Here is an 18851-nt window from a genome sequence, read left to right as displayed (position 1 = left end):
GCATTTCTTGGGAACTTGGGACCGTCGGTCGCCTATGTTGGGAACAGGTCATTTTTAACGGGGTTTAGTAAGTACCGTTAGAGTTTATTGATGGATAGAATAGGGCGTCTTGGCATACAGGGTGGAGTACAGTTATGAACAAAGGGAAATATATTATTTTGAAAATTACAAGGTTGTAAACAAAATCAGTTTACAACCACTGATGATGTCCCATTTTATTCTTTTCAGCTCTTCCTCCAGTTCCATCATCTTCTGATCTAATATAAGAGTTCTAACATTGTATGAAGCAATATGCATTTGTAGCTCTTTGTAATAGCCTAATTTTTTCCGAGGATTCAACCGCTACCTTGGTTGGGGGGCAGGAGCGCCGCTACCATGTGTGCCAAGTGTGCATCGCACACGGGCGGCCAACAATAGAGGCGGCCAAAAGCAGTCCACTGATGATAATACTTTTTTAAAACGAAAATAAATTCAAATAATTAAATAGTAATGATTCAGATAATTCTGTGAACTCTAATATTCCAAACAATAATAATTATTCAGTACGTGATAATACTCAAATGCGTTTCATTTATCATGTATACTTCTTTTTTCATCCTAATCTAAAAAAAATGTCAGAAAATATTATTCATTGTATGAACTGCCGATCTTTTGCAGGTACAGTCATATAGCAGTTTCGGAAATACTTTTTAATTCAAAGCGGCTGGCGGCTTTCGGACTTCAGCTATTTGGGATTCCACACGTAGATACTTTACAAGAATTTAGGCAAGTGGTTGTAAAATTTCTGTTATAATATTGTTCCTACGGTTATGATTATAGATGGGTTATTACGTCTTATGTTCAGTCTTAGTTGAGAATTCCATCAATTTAGACACGCTTTTGATAAACGATTTTGTTTGTAAAATATAGTAGTGTACCCGTTTCTTTTGCACAGTAGGTACTGTATTTCGATGTAACGTCGAGATCAGAACAATTTTATTCGTATACGCGTTACAGCTAGATATTATTTGGAGAAACATTATTTGGACAACTGATTTGAAGTGTTTTTGGATTTATTTTGTTAAATTCGCCCGGCTTCGTTCTTAAGTGATAATTTCAAAATGTCCGAAAGAAAAAGAAAACTACTTTCAGGCTTTCAGTATAAAAAAATAAAAGAGGCAAAAACTGAGGAGAAAAAAAAAAACTTAGCGGTGCACTGGAATTATTTTTGATGAAAAACATACAGAAAATATAGAAGACTCGAATATCAATTTAGGACCTTCAACTTCAAGCGAAGTCCAAACCATAGAAAAAAGTGCCAAACAATTGAATATTCCTGCGAATAGAGACGGAGGATTTGATCACAATAATAGCGATAGTGCGAGTGCTGATGCTGAAATGCCTAAACCTGAAATCACCAACCAAGACAGAATAATTAATGTTCCAGTTAATCGGGATTGCAGTGTAGGAAGCTCCGGCATATACTTGGTTTCAGATGATCCCGGAAAAAGGCCTGCAAATATGAATTCAAGTTAAGTTCAATTTGTTGTTGAAAATTTTCCTTAGCAATTTACAAAAATTAACTTCCGCAGAGATACAAATAATAGTAAATTTTCAGAAACTTATTATTATCGCACATTACCTAATCAAGACCAAATTCATCGCCCGTGGTTACTTTACTCATTATCACTAAATAGTGTTTTTTGTGCACCTTGTAAACTGTTTTGTTGGGATGAAAGCAGCCGACAATTACTTAGTGGAATTAATGGGGTAAGTGACTGGCAACATTTAGCTATTATTTTAAAAAGACATGAATCCGGTGCAGCTCATATAAAATATTCTCAAAAACTGTTTGAACTATCTACAGCATTAAAAAAAGGATTAACAGTTTACTCTGCTCATCAAAAATTATATGAAATGGAGAAAAAACATTAGGACGCTGTTGTTGAAAGATTATTATCAATTGTAACATTTTTATCTAAACAATGTTTAGCTTTTAGAGGATCATCCAATAAATTATTTGAATGAAATAATGGAAAAAACTATAATAGTACGTATATTCCTAACTCTACCCGTTACTGTAGCTACGGGTGAGCGCTCATTTTTAAAACTTAAGATTATTAAAAACTATTTGCGATCCTCAATGAAGCAAGATATACTTTCTGCTTTAGCAATGTTATCTATAGAACATGAAGTGTGTGCGACATTGGACCGAGACGAAATCCCGAAAAGTGCGTTTTTAGTTTTTTATGTGTCTATGTTTCTATTCACGGTTTATTTTAATTAAATGGACGTTTAAATTAGGATATTAGGATGGGATATACATTAGGATAATATGGACGTTGGATCATGGAGATTAGTCTAAATGTTCAAGTAAGTATTTACCTATTTACAAATTATTATTGTTATATTATGCATCTTCTGCACATTTCTTTAAGGGGGGCGGCAAATATTAAGTTGCACACGGTCGGCCAATACCTTAGCGGCGGCCCTGTTGGGGGGTGTTGGAGACGCCGGAAACTAAGGGCCGTTTAGTAGTGTCATCTTTCATTAAAAATAACTTTTGGGGTTTTAAGCCATTAAAATGTGTGTTGGCGCTTGGCAAATGTGTGTTGGCGAGTTGGTTTGAAAGTGAAGGGAGGAAAGGGTTCAGATGGGAATACTTTGGGTTTGGACATGGTTTTCCCGGGGATGGGAGGCTGGGGAAATCCATGAGCTCTCGTGGGACATTCACCTGGGCCGATAGTATATTTTACCAATGTTTTAAAATTTTTGTAACACTTCATTATATGGACCCATAATAAATAGTATGGAGAATATCCAGCTAGTAGTAGAAGTTAATACGGACACATTTGCAGAATGGAAGATATTAAATGGTCAAAATGAAATGAAGATTTGTCAAAATGCTATCTTCTTCATGTGACATACCAGAGTTATCCGACCACCATTCTCGAATGATTGTACTGAAATTAATATCTGAGTCCATTCACGAATGTTTTTAAACCAAAGAAACCTGTTTTTTCCCACACCTCTGCGGCCTTTTATTTAGGCTTTAATGGTCAGTTGTAATATTTATACGAGTAGATGGATTTTACCTCTCTATATGTCCCAGATAAGACATTTTCTGGCGTTTAACAGTCTTTAGCAATTTCCTATATTTTTTGACTCTCATTAGCACTTCCTCATTAGTTTTTCTTGCTGTCCAAGGTATCTTCAGCATGGTCTATGAGTCCACATTTACAATGCTTCAATTCTGTTTATACTCGATACGTTTAGTGCCCACACTTCTGCTCCATACAAAAGTATCGACCAAATATAGTATTTAACCATTCTTTTTCTTTCTTCTAAACTGAGATGATTATTGCAAAGAAATTTCTTCATTTTCATAAAAGTAGTTTTTGTTACTACTATTCTATAACTAAAATGTTATACGAAGCAAGAATAACAAGAAACAGAAAGAAAGGCAGACCATGAAAAACCTCGTCCCAACAAATATTTGAAATAGGAAAAGAGGAAAAACCATGAGACAAATGAAAAAATTCACCAAGGACTGAACGGAGTGGAAAATGGATAAGGAGTTAACGATGAATGAAAACAGAATGAAGAAGGAATTTTAAAATGTAACTTTAAGACAGGAACCTTTAATAAATGAATGGAAAGGAGGACAAATATGGCTCAGACAACTTAATACCATTATAGAAAGAGAAAGAAAAATATGAACATAGTAATAATTTTAGTTCATAAACTCAAATAGATAGGCAAACAGTTAAGTTATAATGTTTTTACTAGGTACCCACCACCAAATCCAGAGATACTCCACACCCGATCTTAGTTGTTACAAAAACAGATAAAATTAATCAAACTTGTCTTTATGTAGAAGAAAAAGGGTGATAGAAAAGTATATAAAAAGAAGACGAAGAATAGAATTAATAATAAGAAAACATAAAATTTACAGAAACCTAATGTATTAGGTATTATTATTGTAGTTATAAAAATTAAAATTCCTTTACACCTATTAATTATTCTTACCCCTTTCATATCAGCAAGAAAAATAACTCCATCTGGTGGGCTAGTGTGCTGTTCTATATCTATCAGCATTAATGAGGCTTTCATAATGGGATGTAGTTCGAAATTTTTGCTATCCGTATCCTTGATACTACAATAAATCACTTGATTGTTTTCTTCTGTCCGATTTGGTATACTTATCAGTCTCCTGAAACAAATATAAATCATATTGATTCAAATAGGTTTTTCATATTTTGACATTATATTAAAACATTAATTTAACAGCAATATTTATGAGAAAATTTATCTACAAAAAACGTAATGTTTGGAACTGTAGAAGATATTCTTTATACAGTTAGATTCTTTGGAAGATTCAATTATAGGTGGAAAGTAATAATGATAAATGTTTTTAAATCAAAAAGCTTCATAACTGGAAATCTCTTGGACCAGACGGGATTCAAAACTTCTGGCTAAAGAAGTTTTGTAGTGTTCATGAGTGTTTACCAATTTTTATTAATCATGTTATTTATAATCCGCAGGAAATACCATCATTTTTATTACTCAGGGAACCACATATAATATGAAAGGATAAAAATAACACCCAAGATCCAGTGAAGTACCGCCCAATTACCTGTCTTCCAACTTTGTGCAAATTGGTCATATCCTGTGTAGCCCGGCGTAGGTATCTACCAACGCTGTATTCTAAACAATATCATAGAGCCTCAACAGAAAAGATGCGATAATGGCTCTTTAGGTTGCAAAGAACAACTTATTATCGACTCAGTCATTTTTAACTCGGCATGCACCAAAAAAAGAAACCTTTTTACTGCCTTCATTGACTACAAGAAGGCCTTTGATGCAGTACCGCATGAATGGCTTATAGATATATTGAAAATATATAAAGTCAATGATAATATAGTGATCCTTTCAAAGCATAGAATGACTATGCGTGGAACACTAAAATTCACCTTTAAATATCTAGTGAAAATAATATCGAAACTGAAGATATTTTAATTAACTGGGGCTTCTTCCAGGAGGACTCGTTGAGTTCACTTTGGTTCTGCTTAGGTATGAACCTACTATCTCAGCTACTGACTCAGGTTTTAGCATCAGAAATAATCATACTATTGTGGCGAAGCTTAATTATCCTATAATATTAAAATGATTTGTTATATTCTATAACAGAATATTTTCTGGTTGTGTAGGTCATCTCTCATATCGTAACCATATTAATGTCTAAATGGATTGGTAATACTCTTAAGCATTTATGCCTTGTAGGATGAAAATATTTACATATTGTTAAGCTTGTGATGTATCGATTTATTAGTTATTATATACACACGAATAACTTAAAGATAAGAAGATCACTTAATATATTAAATATTTACAAAACACGATTTAACTGAAATACGAGTAACGAATGAATAATGTGTAACAATAATGGGCGACTACTGGTCTGTTTACCTATTACAGTATACTTCCTCTATAACGAACACGGTTATTACGAGGTTTCGCTTATAACGAGGTACATTAGATGTCCCGTGAAATTTCTATTGAACCATAACCCTCTATAGCGAGGTATATTTGGTTATAACGAGATAAAATAAGATTGAAAAACGTGTTTTTTACATTTTGGCCCGGCCGTAGCTATAAATAAATACCCTTTTTAACTGCGCCACCCGCAATAAAATTCTTACAATTTATGATTCTTAGTTGGAAATTTACAATTTATGATTCATAAGTGTCTTTGTAGGAGGTTGACCATTCACACCTAATGAGGTCCTAATAGACAAGATGTGGAAAGTATTTTAAAGGTTGTCAGAAACTTTATCCAAAGAAAAAACGCAAATAAAGAAGCATAAAACTGTTTCACATCTTTAGAAAATATGATAGATAGAATACTGGACAATTTAAAGCAGTCAAAAATGACAAACTTCTTTCAATTGCAGACGCAATAGTTTATGTTATTCTTGAAAATACGCTTTATACAGACTTACAGAATACAGATTTTTTGTTTTAACGTATATCATTGACAATAAAAGTAAACAACTCTTTTTTGTTTTAATGTATTTCATTGACAATAAAAGTAAACAACTTTTTTTCAAAAACGCCATTCAAACAATATTTATTAGCATCTTATATTGCTCCGAATGGCTTCACTATAGAAAGTTAATGTTTTAGAAAACTACATATTCATATGTATGCACAGTATTATTGTTGTTGGATATAACGAGATCCGCTTATAACGAGGTAATTAGTCTGCCATTTCTGTTCTCGTTATAGAGGGAGTCTACTGTATATAACATTGAGCTGTGATGCTTTGGGTTCTTAATATTTAGTTTAAAATAACAATAAATATTTTTAAACGTGCGAGGTTTCAATTCAAATATTCTGTAATTAACGCACTTTGACGCTCTTGCGTGCGACCTAGTTTTCCAAGTCAAGACAATTTTAATTAAAATAATATTTATGACCAGAATATTTACGAATTCTAAAATCTTAATATCTTATCACAATTTGATGTATATGGATGGTTTGAAATTAATGGCCTCTACTCGAAACCACCTAGATCAGATACTAAAAACTGTAGAAACTTTCTCAAATTATATCAATATACACTTTGGACTACACCAAAGTGCCGGTGACCAAAGACCACTGAAGTGCCATGTGCTAAATATAGTCAGAGGAAAGGTTCAGCGTTCAGCGGTTCAAACATCGAGGCAATGGGTGACAACGATATGTACAAATATCTCGGAGTACAGCAAGCTAGAAAAATGGATAATTAACTAATGAAAACCGAACTAACTTTCGAATTCTTACGAAGAGTAAGACAGCTAAATCGCTCATATAAATATCGCTTAATAGTAAAAATTTGTTTAAGGCATTAAATATTTACGGTTGTTGTGCGCTTAGTTTCTCATTTGTTATTATAAAGTGGTTTAAAATGAATATAGAAGCTGTTCAGTGGAAAGCAATAAAACTTCTCAGCGGGAAGAGGACTTATGGATATAGGTGAGCAACTGAACAAACAAGTTGCTAATTTAAGAACCTATTTCCAAACGCAGGCTGAGACATCTACTTTACCTCGTGCAATTTACGCAGTAGATGACACAGTGCCGCCTTAACTGAGGGAACTAAACCTCTGCATGGGCGACGTGTCAATGAGATTAGCCAAGAATATGTCGACAATAGAGCATAGACATCAGGAAGAATGTTTCCCGAGACTGAGAGTTTCCTATTCGCCATTCAAGATCAGGTTATTCCAAGTAGAAATTACCTGAAATATATTGTCAAAGACCTTCAGTTCCAAAACGACAAATCCCAATATCAATGTTCAGCCCAAAAAACTATTTAACATCTTACCGGGGGCTGCCAGGCGTTTGTCGGTACTGATTACAAAGAGCGCCATGACTTAGTAGAAAAAATTATTCACCAAGAACCACCTTAAAAACTAGAAGTTATTCAAACCAACCATCTCCCTTATTATCAATACGTCCTTGAGAGAATGCTTGAAAACGACAACTACAAGCTGTACTGGGACCGCGCTGTGCTTACAGACCAATCAATGGCACATAATAATCCAGATCCCATATTAGTTAATAAACTTACTAGACAAATAGCACTAATAGATATAGCGATCCCTAACAATAATAATCTGCGTGTTAAATACAACGAGAAGATCGCCAAGTACGGAGACGTATAAATACAAATAAGGAGACAATGGAGAATGGAAAGTACCCAGACGATAACTATTATTCTCTCTACTACTGTAGTCATTCCAAAGAGCCTTTTAAAGAACATAAAACAGCTGAATCTTAATGAACATCTCAATAAGATCATGCAGAAATCGATACTACTCTTAACATCTATATGCGTAAGAAAATTTTTGGGAGATACTCCGACGTACCAAGTCACCTTGGGCTCGATAACACGGAAAGAGTCCCACCAGAGCTCAATCGTTGTAATACCGTAGGTATCTGGGATGACTTAATTTTCCCCTTAGAAGGAGTGTGAGCCATATGGATAAATCTGGATAAATGACTTGATTAACAAACAAATTAACTTTTTATAAAATACAATATTATATTAGTAGAGCGAGATTCAGTTTGTATACAACTATATAACAGTGGCATACAACTGCTCCTTCACCTCCGAGTAAACTATAAAGATTTCTTTAAGAAACGATTATATATAAAATATACGAGAATAAAGAAAAATAAAACGAAACATTGTAAATATAGATGAGACCTGGTTTGATACTCAAGAAGACGCTGTATACGGACTTCTGAGATAATGGTGGTTCTTTATGTATATATATATATAAATATATATATATTTATATATATATATATATATATATATATATATATATATATATATATATATATATATATATATATATATATATAATATATTTCGTAATTGCATGATTCGCCACCTGTTGATGGCCTAGTATTCGTATTAGTATCTTTATTTCAAAGATGTCTATCAATATCCAAGCTTCATATCCATAGCTCACTATCAGTCAGATTATGGTCCTGTAGATTCGTATCTTAGCCCTTTGATGTACGTCTCGGTTCTGTTAAGCTCTGCATCGCTAATGTTATCCTCCGTGATGTTGACTCTTAAATTGATAAAGCTCTCTATTTTTACCAAGTTATCAACTGTCATATGTCAGATAGGGTCGTGTTGTTTTTTTTTGCGATCGGACTTTTACTAGGATTTTAGTCTTTTTGTATTTATTAACAGACCTATTTTTTAGCATATGATTTAACCTTCCACTACACACGCGCGGACTGACAGTCCGCGTTTGATTGAAATATAGAATTTCTCGCATACCCCTCACTATTTTCTATAGCCGCTTTGTAAGTCTTCATCCACTCGGCTGCTTTATCTTATTTTAGACTGAGAAGTTAGTACGTTAACTTGTTTCCAAATTATAAAATTATAAGCAAATGCGGATTGAGAGTCCGTGCGTGTACTGGTGTAACTGACATAGGTTTTATATTTATTGGAGTATTGAATTAACAAAAGGTAAGATCATATTTTTTTTAACTTATATTATTCTAGTTAGTATATGAGCATATCTTCTTATTTTTAGCCTTCTGTCGTCCATGTTTGGACATAGGCCTCTCCCAACTCCTTCCATCGGTCTCTATCCTGAGCAACATATTTCCAATTTGTTCCGGCTATTCTTTTAATATCATCAACCCATCTCATCTGTGGTCTTCCTCTTGGTCGTTTACTTTCGTAAGGTCTCCAATATGAGCATGAATATATGAGCATATATTCCCATAATATTCATGTGTAAGTTAATCTTTTTCTGCATATTTTACAATTAAAATAAATTCTTTTTATAAACAAATAATCTTTGCAAATAATTTATGATAAAGTTTATTTTTTTCAGATGGCGTCTTACGAATCAGAGCTGAACTGCCTTCAAAAGTGGATGGAGGAAGCATTATTAGATTATGAGTAAGAAGAACTTTTCTGTGATGATCATGATCACCAAGAAGATGATTATGTAGAAGAAATAAGTGATAACTCAGAGAGCAAACAAGATATTTCGGATATTGCAGTGGAAGCATCTCCTGTCACAGAAGCATCTTCTAAGTGAAAAAATTAAAGACACAACATTAAAGATTGTTAAAGCCAGATCTGTAAATTTATTGAAACATTTACCTGGTCCGAAAACTTCAAACAAAATATTGAAAGATTCACTTGAAACCTGTAAACACTTTTTTAATACAGCCATGTTAAAAAGTATTGTTGAATATACAAATCAGCATCTTCCTTCAACTGCAGCCAATTATTCTCGTAAAGATATATCACCTACGGACATATGCGAGCGCTCTTTGGATTGATGTACTTAACCGGCGTCTTATAATCCAGTGTCTTAAATTTACGATACTTATACAATACCCAAGGAACAGGAATGGAATTATATCGACTTCTGATGTCTCTAAATAGGTTTCAATTTCTTTTACAGCACTTAAGTTTCGACAATTCTGAAACTCGCAAAGAACGTAAGAAGCTGGACAAGTTAGCACAAATACGGAAAATATTTGATGCCTTTCTTATCAACTGCAAAGCTGCTTACAGTCCTTTTTATTTGGTAACAGTGGATGAGAAACTTGAAGCGTTTCGAGGGCGTTGCTCATTTAGGCAATATGTTCCAAATAAAACCAATAAATATGGGATTAAAATTTTTGCCCTAGTTGATGCCAAGTGTTACTTTACTTCAAATCTTGAATTTTGTGTAGGGCAGCAACCTGATGTCCCTTATGCTGTGAGCAACTCTCCCAATGTGGTAGTCTTGAGATTATGTGAACCCATATATGGATTAGGAAGGAATATTACTACCGATAACTGGTTCTCTCTTCTCTCTCTTTGTCAACCATTTTCCATCCACTCCTTAATGTAGGTCTCTCCCAGTTGCTTCCATCTTTCTCTATCTTTCGCCAATCTAATCCACTGTTTGCCTGCCACTGCTCTTATGTCATCTACCCATCTTTTTTGAGGTCTTCCCATGCTTGTTGTTGTCGTCCTGGGTCTCTATTCTAGAATTATCCGTGCCCACCAGTTGTCATTATATCGGGCTACGTGACCTACCCAGTGCCATTTCATTTTTGTAATTTCTTCCACAATATCCCTAATCTTCGTTCTACGTCTTATCCCGGAGTTTCTGTAATTGGTTCACAAGTATGGATCTGTTAGATTCGTTGTACGCGAAAAAACTGACGTTAGTTGGTACAATTCGTAAAAACAAAACAGAATTACCACCTGAGTTTGTCAACCTCCAAAGTCACGGTTAGTTAACAGTAGTTTATTTGGCTTTCGACAAAATGCCACTGTTGTGTCCTACAAACCCAAGCAAAATAAAAACGTCCAACTTTTATCCAGTCTTCATTATAATAATAAAATAGATGAAGTCACAGGACTAATAGTTTCTGCCCTTCAGGGACGATTTTTAAAAAATAATTATTTAATTTACAAGTGCGAGAGAATGAATTTATTACGTTATTTAACAGTTACAATGTTAAAATAAGACTTTACTGTACGAAGGTTCAAATCAGACTGAATAATAATTAATAAAAATGAAATAAATTACACACTGGAAAATAAAACAATAATTCACAAGTTGCACTTTTATATTCAGGTCGATCATAGTTCAGGTGCTGACGCATCGGATTCAGGATATTGGCTTATGGAGTCAACGACTATAACTCAGGTAAACCCGAAATCATAATGGATTATAACAATACTAAAGGGAGTGTTGATACCGTGGACAAGTTTTGTGCTACCTATAAAACAGCTAGAAATACCGGGAGATGCCCAATGGTAGTATTATATTCTATGCTAAATATTACAGGTATTAATGCAAATATAATTTAAGTTTAGCTAGACAAGTAGTTGATAACCATCTTTATGCTGGTGCTAATCTTTCTTGTTTGTCATCTTCTTCTTCAAGTGCCATCTCCGCGGCGGAGGTCGGCAATCATCATAGCTATTCGAACTTTTGAGACGGCTGCTCTGAAATTTGATGTACATCCGTACCACTCTCTCAGGTTGCGCAGCCATGACATTCTACGCCTCCCTATGCTTCTCTTTCCTTGGATCTTTCCCTGCATGATCAGTTGGAGCAAGGTGTATTTCTCTCCACGTGTAATATGTCCGAGATATTCCAATTTTTTTGTTTTTATTGAATTTAAAATTTCCATTTCTTTGTTCATTCTTCTTAGAACCTCTTTGTTTGTGACGTGTTCTGTCCATGATATTTTCAGAATTCTTCTGTACACCCACAGCTCAAATGATTCCAGTTTTTTCATTGATGTAGCATTCAAGGTCCAAGATTCCATTCCATAAAATAAGGTCGAAAAAACATAGCACCTCGCCAACCTAACTCTTAGTTCCAGTTTTAAATCCCTGGTACATAGAACTCTTCTCATTTTGTTGAAATTTGCTCTAGCCTTTTCTATTCTTCATCCTATGCTCTAGCCTTTTCTGTTTGTCATCACTCATCATCAATGAAATTAAGAATTACAGAAATGAATCTAAAGATCAACTACTGCCTCTAGCTGGTAATATCGTCCAACAAAGGGGACGCTGCAGATACTGCGACAGAAAAAAGAACCGTCTGACCAAGTAATCATGTGTCAAATATGTGGAAAATATATGTGTTTACAACATTGCACAAATATTTGTAATGAATGTGTATTACATGCAATATAATGAATAAATGTTTATAATATGTAGTAGTTCATTTTATTTTATCAGAAGAATTTTTTAGTCCGTCTCATACTTGCTATTTCAATATGCGGACTCACAGTCCGCTGTGTGTACTGATACAATTTTTTGAGACGCGTGTACTGAAAGGTTAAGTTCCTTATACGTATTCTCACCTGTTGCTTTGGTTCTGGTCATGATATTTATGTCATCTGTAATTAATTCTCAAACTGTTTACTTCGTTTAAAAAAGTAATAAAAACATTATATTCGATATAAATAAAATCAATATAATAAACACATCATATTACATTTTTTGTAGATATGCAAAAACGGTAATTAAAAACACTTAATCAATTGATCAACATTGGAATTTACAGTTCTGCTTTCTTAACATCTTATATTCAAAGTCATCAACAGTTTTATTGAAGGTCTTCGGGTTTATTAATATTTGCACGATTCGAAAATTATGATTATTTAATGCCGGGTTGCTTAAAAAACTGTAATATTTTATTTAAATTACTTAGTATCGGATTAAAACCGACAAAAAAGCTTGTCCATTATGTAATATGCAATCTATTGGTAAATTAGAGTAAACATGGATATGATTCCTTGACTGTGAAAACATCTAAATATGGAAATTTTAGTTCAATTTGTAGTATACAAGATAAAAAATATTACAGACGCCATTATAGGAGAAGAAAAACATGGTTTTCGAAAAGGCAGATAGCTACATAAATGACGAAGTTCTTCTTCTTCTTCTAATGGCGTTACAACCCTTTGTGAGTCTTGGCCTGCTTAACAATGTTCTTCCATTCTGCCCTGTCGGATACTTTCCTTCGCCACTGCCTGATGTTCATATTTTTAAGATCCCTCTCTACGTCGTCTATCCATCCTATTTACGGGACTTCCCTTACTCTTGTTCTGTTTCCTTGGGGCTTCCATCTCTGAACTACTTTTACAGCTCGATTATCTGGCATTCTTTCTAGGTGACCAAGCAAGTTTAGTTTTTGTGACTTTACAAATCTGACAATATCTGCGCTCTGCATTAGTTCATCCAGCTCGTGGTTCATTTTAATTCTCCACGAACCATCGCTGCATTGGATTGGTCCAAATATCTTCCTTAGTATTTTTCGCTCAAATATTCTCAGTTAATTTTCATCAGTGGTTGAGAGGGTCCACGTTTCACATCCATATGTGACCACTGGTCTAATTACTGTTTTGTAGATTCTAAGCTTAGACTCACGATTTAGTAACTTACTTTTCATTAAGTCTTTGTATGCATAAAAGCACTTATTACCGCTAAGAATCCGTGCTTGTATTTCTTGACTGATGTTGTTGTTATCATTTATTATTGAGCCTAGGTAGGGAAAAGTGGGGGCATATTTGTAGGTATGGTTGTCTACCTTCAGATTCTTATGTTCATTCGATTTTGTGCACTTCATATATTTTGTTTTTCTTTCATTTATATATAGGTCAAACGTAGCAGCTTCTCGTTTCAGTTCTATAACTTTTTCGCTTAATACCCTTTTGTTGCGGCTTATTATAGCAACATCACCCGCATATGCGCATATTTGCATTGATCTTGTATTAATACAGTCGTTTATATCAAGTTTTCTAACAACAGCTTCTAAAGTTAAGTGTTGTTGATAAGGCATCACCTTGTCTAACTCCATTTTCAATATCAAAGGCCTGCGTCATATCTCCATCTATTCTCACCATAGCTTTGGAACCCTCCAGAGTCATTCGAATAAGTTTAACCAACTTATTGGGTATCTCTAACATAGATAGTTGCTTTAACATCTTTTGTCGATCTACTCCATTAAACACCTGTTTGAAATCGATATACAAGTTGTAAATAGGTATGTTATATTCAACGCATTTTTCATGTATACCTCTTAACATATGTATTTGGTCTATAGTTGACCTCTTTGGTCTGAAGCCACATTGGTATTCACCAATAATCTCCTTCGAAAACGATTCCAGGCGGCTGTATATAATTCCTGATAATATTTTGTAGACGACATTTAAAACTGTTATGTCCCTATAATTTTTGCAGAGTCGTTTGTCTCCCCCTTTGTACATAGGAAGTATGATTCCTACTTTCCAATCTTCTGGGATGACTTCTAGTGTCCATATGCGGTCGATTAGTTTATGGATACGCCTCCATAGCGCATGTCCACCATTCTTGATCAGTTCTGCAGTTATTCCATCTGTGCCAGGTGCTTTGTTATTTTTTAGATGTTTTATGACGTTTATAGTTTCTTCCAGTATTGGTTGCTCAACTACTTGTTCTGCTGTGTGGTGAATTACTTCTTTCTTCATCTTCGTTTTGTTCTTTTTCTGGGTTTAACAGCTCTTAAAAATGCTTCTTCCACCTTTTCATTATTTCCTCTTTCTCGCTGATAATTGCCCCATTTTTGTCCTTGCAAACTGTTGATCTTGTCATGTATCCTTGGGTGCATTGCTTGGTTTCCTTGTAAAATTTTCTAGTCTCTCTTCTGTTATTATAATCTGTAATTTGTTGTATTTTTTTATTTAACATTTCTCTCTTTTTCCTTCTACAAATTTTCTTTGCATCTTTTCTGAGTTCTTCATATGCCCTTCTGTTCAATCGGGAATCCCTTCGTAGACATTTATGTCAATCTTGGTCAAACCAAATGTCGAAGTTATTATTATAAAAATAATGATCGAAGAAGAAAGAGAATTTAATTAAAAAAACGCATATTTAGTCCAGTTGTCAGAGATTTGACTTTAAAAATCATACGAACAAGATGAATTTTGCTAAGTCGGTCAATTTTGTGACCCCAAAAATATGCAAAAAAGTTTACCACTCATTCCTCCGGTTTTCCCACCCTCAAAGGAGGAAAAATCAATTTACCAAGAATTTGTACGTCATAGAAAAAAAATATTTAAAATAAAAAATGTAGCTAAGGTAATTTTTAACAAAAACATTTATTATCACTTTTTCTGGAAAATAAACCGTTCTCTCAGAAACAACGTTTGAAGCGACCGGCGATATTGAATTTCAGTTACGTGCACGAAATCAATTTTAAATAAAATTTAAAATAAAATTAAAATCAGAGTGTCCTATGACAAAAATGAAAATCAATTTTAAAGGTGAGGATTGCAGCTTTTGTATATAATTTTTGTATTTTGGCCACAAATACAGTCAGTACATCGCTAATCGTTAATGTCACGATTAAGCTTAAACGTATTAGAAAACTCCAAAGAACTCAAAAATTACATGTTAGAAAACTGAAAGAAGCTGATATAAAAAACAGCCTTCAACAGAAAATATACGAAAACTTTGACAAATTAGATACTAACTCGTACGAGATAAACCAAAAATGGGAAACATTAAAACACTGCCTCCTCGTTACATGCAAAGAGATATTAAAAGAATCGATATGAAAGAGAGACAACTGCATGACCGACGAAATGCTCGGCAGGATGGACCAAAGAAGACAAGCCAAGAACAAAGACAGTCAAAATTACAAAATCATTAACAATGAAATCAGAAAAATGATAAGAGAGGCAAAACAAACTTACTATGAGGAAAAATTTAAAGAGATAGGAGATCTTCAGAACAAATACGATCTATTCAACCTATATAAAAAGGTTAAAGAAATGGCAGTGCTGCAAAAAAAATCCACAACACAACTCTTTTAGATAAAAATGGAAATACTATGATAACGACTGACGAAAAGCTGAAACCATGGAAAGAATATATGGGAGAGCTCTTCGACGACGAAAGAGAAAATCTACAGGATATATCTTTCGAGGACAGAGAAACAAGTATGGAAATTACAAAGGAAGAAATATTGTATGCACTAAAGAACGTCAGAAACGGAAAAAGCCCGAGATCAGATCAACTGCCTATTGATATCCTTAAATTAATAGAAAAGGAGTACATGGATATCCTCTTAAAGCCCTTTAATGAAATTTACCAGTCGGGTGACATACCCGATGAATGGTTGGCCTAAACATTTATTTGTCTCCCATAAAAAGAAACATGCTAGAGAATGCACCGACCACCGCACTATAAGCCTAATGTCTCACGCACTTAAAATGTTTTTAAAGATCATCCATAAACTGCTAACTACTAACACTGAGATAACGAGATAGATCACATTTGCGTATGTATACGATTTAAAACAGTACTTGCGGTATTTTTCGCGTAACTATAAGCGGGAGAGAGAGAATGTCTGTTGTTAGCGACAGATAACAGTAGAGAGAATACGCCTGTTGCTAACGATAATTAACAGGGAAGAGAAGAGAGTACGTCTGCTGCTAGCCTAGCGAAACTCAGTAGGCAAGAGAGAACGACTGTTCCTAGAGATGGCCAACAGGCAAGAGAGAGTCTTTTCCGTTTGCTATTTTCAAACTGTCTGTATTTCTAACGGAGATGGGTTGAAGTGGAAATAGAATGTGTTCTTCTTCTTCTTAAAGTTCCATCTCCTATCGGAGGTTGGATATCATAACGGCTATGGTCACTTTGTTAGCTGCTGCTCTGAAAAGTTGTAGTGAACTACAGTTAAACCATTCTCTAAGGTTCTTCAGCCAGGAGATGCGTCTTCTTCCTATGCTTCTTCTTCCTTGGATCCTTCCTTGCATAATAATTCTCAGCAGCTCATATTTTTCTCCTCTGGTTATGTGACCCAAATATTCTAGTTTTCTTCTTTTTATGCTGTTCATAATTTCTAACTCCTTATTTAGACGTCGTAGTACCTCAACATTGGTAATCCTTTGAACCCACTGAATTTTTAATATTCTTCTGTAACACCAAGAATGTGTTGGAATAGGGTAATGATTGTAAAATTGTGGTAGAATGATAGTAATTTATACAGCGAAAAAATGACATGACTTTTTGGATGTGAAAAATTGAACAGCAGCTATTTTTCATTGTACTCTATACAGCAGATATTCCCACAAGAGTAAACAGCACAATTGCTACCTATGCAGATGATACTGTAATAATGGCTTCTAGCACGATTCCTATTACAGCCTGTAAAAATTTACAAATTCATTTAAATGATCTAGAGAAATTGTTAAAGCTGTGGCGAGTTAAAGTAAATGGCAGCAAATCAGCACATATAACATTTACTGTATGCAGGGTGGACAGATTCGATGTAAATATCAGGATCGAATTGTTTTCTAATAGTCGGTCAGATAGCCAAGCGGGCTGGGCGACCGGCTTCTCATTCGCTTCACTGCGAGTGGTTCAGTGGATGTGGGTTCGGTCCCCAGCTCGGTGTACAGAAAAACAAAAAGTCTAACGCAGCAGTTTAAAATTCTAGATGAATCTGCGGCTTAGACTAGAATATGCTGGTGTCTGATCGGCCTATGGTGGAGCAGTACGGCAAGAGATAAGGGCCTGCGGCTTGGTGATACTCCTCCATAGATCCCTACCGGAAGGGCGTGACGCCTAAAATACCGGGTATATATATATATATATATATATATATATATATTGTTTTCTAATGCCCCTTTGTCCGATTCTTATCGGATTTAATACAACAAAATGTTGAAGTCGTGGAGTAAAAATTATAGTTTTATTGACAGCTACTGATAATTACACTCTAGTTGTTGGTTAGGTAACTTTATACAATGGACTGCGCTCAAATAAGCTCGAATCCCCAATTTATAATTTCACAAATAATGTATACCTCAGCACAGAGGTTTCTCATACTAACAAACTTTGAACTATGAGCTTACAATACAATTTAATCTAGGCCGTTATTGCAACACTTAGGAAGTTCAATTACAAAATATATTATTTGGCAATTTATTAAGTGCAGGTTTGCAGGTGAATGGACTCTAATTATTAAAATATTACTTGATATGTTTCACAATGTTTCAATTATACACCCTGAAACTATAAAAGGTTAAGAAGTTAAGAATAATGTGAGATTACAAATTAGGGATTAATTTGTGATTGAAATGTACCATCTGTGCGTATAAACAATACCATAATACCCAAAAGAAGTGATACTAAATACTTGGGAGTACATTTTGACAGACGACCAAATTTGGGAAAACACATCTGAACACAGCGACTGCAACTTACCTTAATATACAGGAAAATGTATTGGTTCATGAACCAAAAATCCAAATAAGGTCTACATAATAAATTATTACTGTATAAATGTATTCTAAAGCCAGTTTGGACTTACGGTATACAGATATGAGGTACAGCATCTAATTCTCACTTACTGAAACTTCAGCGTTTTTAATCTAAATTTTTGAGACATATTACCAATGCGCCGTGGTGTGTGCCCAATTATGTTATACATCGAGACCTTTAGATCCAAAACATTAAAGGCACCGTTGTCTCACTCAGTGGCACTTAAAAAATAGACTCCTGAACCATCCAAATACGCTTTCCCAAGACCTACTTAAGCGACAGGAGAGAAAGACTAAAACGCTGTGATACGTTGGACCTTTCTATACCTATAAATACATAAACCTATGCTTTATCATTTTATACCTAACTGTGTATGTGTGTATTTTAACTATTGCTATTTGTTAATATGTTAGTATATGTCTTTGTAAAATGTTATTTATATTTCAAATATTTATATGTATTAGAAATTTATCTCAAAGGATTTTTGTCACTGGACGGATCTCCCCTGTGATAAT

At 34.3% G+C, this 18851-nt stretch overlaps 1 protein-coding gene across 2 annotated transcripts in view; it reads right to left on the bottom strand.

The window, feature by feature from the left end:
- LOC140448372 (alpha-tocopherol transfer protein-like) overlaps positions 1 to 18851 on the bottom strand; it is a 44152-nt gene that overhangs the window by 15591 nt on the left and 9710 nt on the right. For both annotated transcript variants that reach the window (XM_072541461.1, XM_072541460.1), the window contains exon 3: positions 4009 to 4192. In XM_072541461.1, coding sequence (XP_072397562.1) covers positions 4009 to 4192 — 184 coding nt within the window. The remainder of the gene's footprint in view (positions 1 to 4008; positions 4193 to 18851) is intronic.

This window comes from Diabrotica undecimpunctata, chromosome 8 (genome assembly GCF_040954645.1).
Source record: "Diabrotica undecimpunctata isolate CICGRU chromosome 8, icDiaUnde3, whole genome shotgun sequence".
NCBI lineage: Eukaryota > Metazoa > Arthropoda > Insecta > Coleoptera > Chrysomelidae > Diabrotica > Diabrotica undecimpunctata.
This window is presented reverse-complemented; position numbering and strand designations above follow the sequence as displayed.